Source organism: Eimeria mitis, genomic scaffold, assembly GCF_000499745.2.
Source record: "Eimeria mitis Houghton genomic scaffold, Emh_scaff3170, whole genome shotgun sequence".
Classification (NCBI taxonomy): domain Eukaryota; phylum Apicomplexa; class Conoidasida; order Eucoccidiorida; family Eimeriidae; genus Eimeria; species Eimeria mitis.
The window spans coordinates 1-5,165 of NW_013571512.1; the positions used below are offsets into that span (position 1 = coordinate 1).

At 53.3% G+C, this 5,165-nt stretch overlaps 2 protein-coding genes across 2 annotated transcripts in view; both read left to right on the forward strand.

The window, feature by feature from the left end:
• Positions 1-13: 13 nt before the first annotated feature.
• EMH_0062870 (uncharacterized protein) lies at positions 14-2,223 on the forward strand (the record flags this gene model as incomplete). The annotated part of the gene is given in 4 exon segments (XM_013498082.1): positions 14-1,054; positions 1,201-1,383; positions 1,552-2,208; positions 2,212-2,223. Coding segments are annotated over 4 exon segments (1,893 nt in total).
• Positions 2,224-5,150: 2,927 nt separating this feature from the next.
• Positions 5,151-5,165, forward strand: part of EMH_0062880 (uncharacterized protein) — a gene marked incomplete at both ends in the record, with an annotated part of 735 nt that continues 720 nt past the window's right edge. The window contains one exon of the mRNA XM_013498083.1: positions 5,151-5,163. Coding sequence (XP_013353537.1) covers positions 5,151-5,163 — 13 coding nt within the window. The remainder of the gene's footprint in view (positions 5,164-5,165) is intronic.

Genomic DNA, 5,165 nt, shown 5'->3' on the forward strand with positions numbered 1-5,165 from the left:
AGTTGTATTCTTCATGGTGGCGCTTTCGCCTTCTGGGGGGACCCCCTCTGTCTCGTATGACTATCCTGTCAATGGCATTTCTGCCAGTTTGAGGGGACAAGGCACCATACACGACAGAGATGAGTTACCAATCCGCCCCAGGCCCTCGACAGCGTCTCCATCATCAAGAGCACGATCGTTGCTTGCAGCGTTCGTTGTAGTTTCAGCTGTCGTATTTCTTGCTTACGCATGCAGCTTTTTTATCAGAAAAAGGGTAACTGCTTCGTCTTCTAGTCGTAGACTGGCAGACAGCTCGAGTGGGGATGAATGTGAGGACTCAAGAGACTCGAGTAGCACAGCTTCCCCTGAAGAGGCTTCGCCAGAAACCCAACAGCCAACGAGCATGCAACTAACTCCTTCTGATGAACTTCTGCTTTCCGAATCAGAAACAGTGGAACCTACAACTTCAGCACGCTCAGCAGCCGCTGGGTATGGCAAAGTGATGCCGGGAGAAGAGTCCCCACCGTCAGAGGAACGAAGGAGTCCAACAGCTCTTAAGAGGAAAGGGGAAGAACCACCCACCCCGCGGATGGGAGCAAAGCCCCCCAGACTTGATATACCAATTGAGGAGACGGCATCGCCGCCACCTCCCCCCCCTCTAGACCCTGATTTCGATGAGTTTATTGAGAAGATGTTGCGTGAAGCTGAAGAAGCCCTTTCTCCAGATACTTGGGTTTCTGAAGAAGGTCCGAGGCTCACCACGATGGATTGGGGCCCTGATTTCGAGCCCCCGGCACTGGAAGGTGACCCTCAGACGTCGGGCGCAGCCGCAGCCTCGGGGGGGCCAGCGTATGAACTGCCCCCGACGACTAGTACGTTGCCAAGCGAGGTTGAAGAGCCCAAAGAAGAGAGTGTCAGTGCAGCATTGTCACCCGCTGGCAGTTCAGGCAGCCAGATGCAGCAAGGATCGCCCCACGAAGTTGAATCCCCGCCCAGTTCAGGCACCCAGATGCAGCAAGGATCGCCTCACGAAGTTGAATCTCCGCCCAGTGGGCCTTTCCCCGATGCAGCCGAGGTGCGTGCAAGAGTCAAGAGTGTACAGCTAGCCGCAGCAACACACCCAGTGAACTGTCATTGTTTGCAGTTTCTACTGCTCTATCCAGAGTGTGACAACCGATTGGCTGCAGCCCATCGAATGCGTGCTGTGTTGTGTACCAGCAGACGGCGACAGGGTCACCTGAAGAACTCGCAGAAGGAGCAGCCGCATTTCCCAAAGAAGGAGGGGGAACCAGCTCTGAAGAAACAGATGAGGAGCCCTTGCCGTCTTCGTCCGGGGACTCTGCCTCCTCGCCTGAGCTGCCGCCGGAGTTCAGCTTCCCTGAGGACAGTGAATCACCTGAGCAGGTGCGGGTTGCTGTATCTCATGTCAGTGCAAAATAGATTTATGCTCGACGCCCCCGTTCGTTGCTTTGTTCTGACTGCAGCTGTCGTTCACCTATGTGGTCGATGCCTATCTAGCTGAAGCGCAATAGGCCGGATACGTGTGTAGCAGTTGTGGTGTGTTTCCTTCAGTTGGAGCCTGGGGCAGAGGGGCGTTCTGATGCAGACGTTATTGCCCGATTCCCGTGGCTCGGGCACAAGTTTGGGAGGTTTCCTGAAAGCGAGCTGATGCTGCATCCGTTCTACCGCCAGCCCGGTCCTCTGCCGGAACTCGGCGACAGAGCCGTTAACATGCGCAAAGTAGAACGGTTAGCCTCACGCAATGCGTACCCAAGCGTAATGCTTACTAAGTACAAAGATATATTGAGGATACCTGAGCTGACCGAAAGGGACATCGGCGAATTTATACGCCAGATAGAACGTCTGATTGGTTATGCATTGGGGAGAATGGCGGTGACGTACAAACGAAGCCAAGCGTCGTGCGCCATAGACGCTCTGGGAATGGCATTTATTACCCTCGATGCGCTGTACTGCGCAGCAGAACTACTGGGTGACCGGTCGATGAAGCAGCATTGGTGGGATCGGATAATTAGTCGCATAGAGCCTTTACGATACGTGCCATCGAGGGATACCCAGCTTACTGAGGAACGCACACGAAACGCAGACCTCGCGCGCGCGCTGGACGCCGCTCTGGATTACTTTAGGGCAGGCGAGCGGCCCGCACCTATCCTGACGATCGGCTTGAAGGAGGCATTGTTTTGTGAACCGGGCTCGTCGAAATTTAGGGGCAGNCACCTATCCTGACGATCGGCTTGAAGGAGGCATTGTTTTGTGAACCGGGCTCGTCGAAATTTAGGGGCAGGCAGTGGTCACCATGGAGACAAGAAGCCCAAAGCTGGCGAGAGTCTATGAAACGGGGTGTGGCAAGAAAGAAATAATCAGAGGGAAGTTTTGGACGCTTAAGCTGATGAAGTGCTACTCAAACTGGCGAGCACAGCTGCGTCAATGCTCATATCTGGAGCCTCATTTCCTGTGTGGTCCCAGCAAGCGACGCCAAAGCGCCGTGTGTCAGTGCTCACATATGGAGTTTCATTTGCGCTGCGGCCCCAAAAGGCGACGTCGTAGTGCCAAAAACACCTAAGGCACGTAGGCCTCCTATCTGAGTCGCATGTACATGATTTCGAATATTTGTGAAGCCCAGGCGGCTCATAATGTGGGAATAGAGTGGCAACAGCGCAGGCGCAGCACCGCCAACGCATCCGCGCGTAGGTGCTACTGCCTGCTGTAACCCTCGTCGTGATTCTTCCTGTGAAACAGGTGTTACTTCGAAAAGTGTGTGCAGACAGTGGTTGTAGCGTGAACTGCCTGGAGCTGGTATTGTGCGTGTTTGTATCTGCGCGGCTGGATACTGAGGGTTACGACAGTTGCTAGCAGTTGTTTACAGTGTTCGTGCACGCAAAAATTGTGGGATAGACCTCTTTCTAGCACGCCGTGTTGCCGTGCAGGAGGAGTTGCAACAAAGAGTGCAGCAACTCATAAGCGCCTGCCCTCTTCACCGGTGCCAGGCGTCTGTTCCGCCGTGCGGAAGACGTCTGGAGACTGCAGGAGAGGTCATCTGCTTTTTGTCAACTTTTGTCATGAGTGTTCTAACTTCTGCTGCTGTAACGAGAGTCGTCGGTTTTAGCTGACGACTTTCGTAAGCTTCAGTGAAGAGCGCCGAGTGTAGCGAGGGTTCCGAGCATAGAAACGCTGGGAGCTGCAGNTCCCTCCAGCCTCCAACCACCGTGGATACAGCGCTACAGACGCGTGGGCTGGTGCGGACAGGAGCAGGGAACCACTGGGTTGCAACGCATCGTGCTGAAACGCCCGCTTTTAGGCAACCGGGCAAGTAAACACCTTCTTTGCTGCATTGATTAACGGACTATACGATCGTTGAATTGTTCCTTACATCGCAGACGCACCGGTACCAACCGCGAGCATGTTGCAGTGTAAGTCTTGCTGCGAGGCATCAGTACTCGCAAGCGCACCCTGTTGGTACATGTACCAACACTATACAAAATTGTCCAACATCAACAGCCAGCCTGCACGCCTGTAGAAATGCATGCACCAACTACAGAGACGCCACACACCAGGTGGCCTACATATGAGCGTGAGGCGGGTATTTTTTTTGCTTCTTGTTGATGTTTTCACCGTTGGGAGAGCCTCGGTAGTTTTTGTCCTCATGAATAGAATGGAGGAATTCTTTACAAGCGAGGGGCTGAGAAGAGACAAACGGTTCCCTGCGGCTCGCTGNTGAATAGAATGGAGGAATTCTTTACAAGCGAGGGGCTGAGAAGAGACAAACGGTTCCCTGCGGCTCGCTGCTGGTGGGGCCACCCATCCATGTAAGCCACGTGGGCTCTGAACGTGGCTAATGCCATTTGGCTCTAATCCGTTAGTCCATCCAAAATGCAGTGAATCATTGTTTGTGTATTTGTATGCAGTATTTTTCATGCTCGTTGTATGTTTTCAATCACTCCAATGCTCTTCAATGCAATGTCCTAAAATTCCACCGCGCCGATCCACTGGAGCGCTCGGTGACGTCGCGGAATCCCTTCGGCGTCCTCCAAGCATCCTGAAAGAGTGCCAGTTAGTTTAATAGGAAATACGCTGTTGATGATTCAGGAGAAAATGAGCTGTTCTCATCCCTGAATGTCGAGCTTCATGTTGCCCGTCACACGGTGCGTAGTTGCCCTGGAATGATCCTGCTCTCTTCTGAAGTGGGAACGGTTTAATCCGTGGTGCTAACCTGCACCCGGATCATCCTATCTGTGCTTTTTGAGTAATTTTAGCTGTCTTACGGGCTCAGCAGTGGCCATGATTGCCCCGGAGGCACCGCTGCAATGCCCATGAGGACCCGTGCTGAGCCTCAGGTCGCTCAACGTGTTCCTCCCGCCGCAAGAAGACTTTCAGTTGGTGATATATACTTCATGGTGAAAGATTTGCAGCTTGAGGGGACCCCCCTTGTGTCGAGTCGTTCTCCNTTGGTGATATATACTTCATGGTGAAAGATTTGCAGCTTGAGGGGACCCCCCTTGTGTCGAGTCGTTCTCCTCTCCATGGGGTTTCTGCGGGTTCGAAGGGACAGGGCGTCGGACGCCAGGGAGATGAGTTGCACAGCCGTCCCAGGCCCTCCACAGCGTCTACATCACCAAGAGCACGATCGTTGCTTGCAGTGTTCGTTGCAGTTTCAGCTGTCGTATTTCTTGCTTACGTGTGCAGCGTTTCTATCAGAAGAATGATAACTGCTTCGTCTCCCAGCCGTAGGCTGGCAGACAGCTCGGGTGGGGAAGGATGTGAGGAATCAGCAGACTCACGTAGTACACCCTCACCTGCAGGCCAACAGGTTATACCCATGCAACGAACTACTGCTGCTGAAAGTTCGCACTTCCAACAGGACAATATGGAACATATAATTTCAGCACAGGCAACCGCCGCAGCGTCTGGCAAAGCGATGCCGGGAGAAGAGACCCCACCGTTTGAGGCACGAAGGAGTCCTACAGGTCATAAAAGGAAAGGGGAAGAACAATCCAATATGGAGAGGGAACCAAAGCAACTTAGACCTGAGACACCACCTATGGAGATGCCGCTGCAGTCACCGCCACCTCTTGATTCAGATATGGATTGGCTTATTGACTCTGTGTTGCTGGAAGACGAACAAGCCGTTTCCGCAGAATTTTGGATTTCCGACGATGATCCTGTGGACC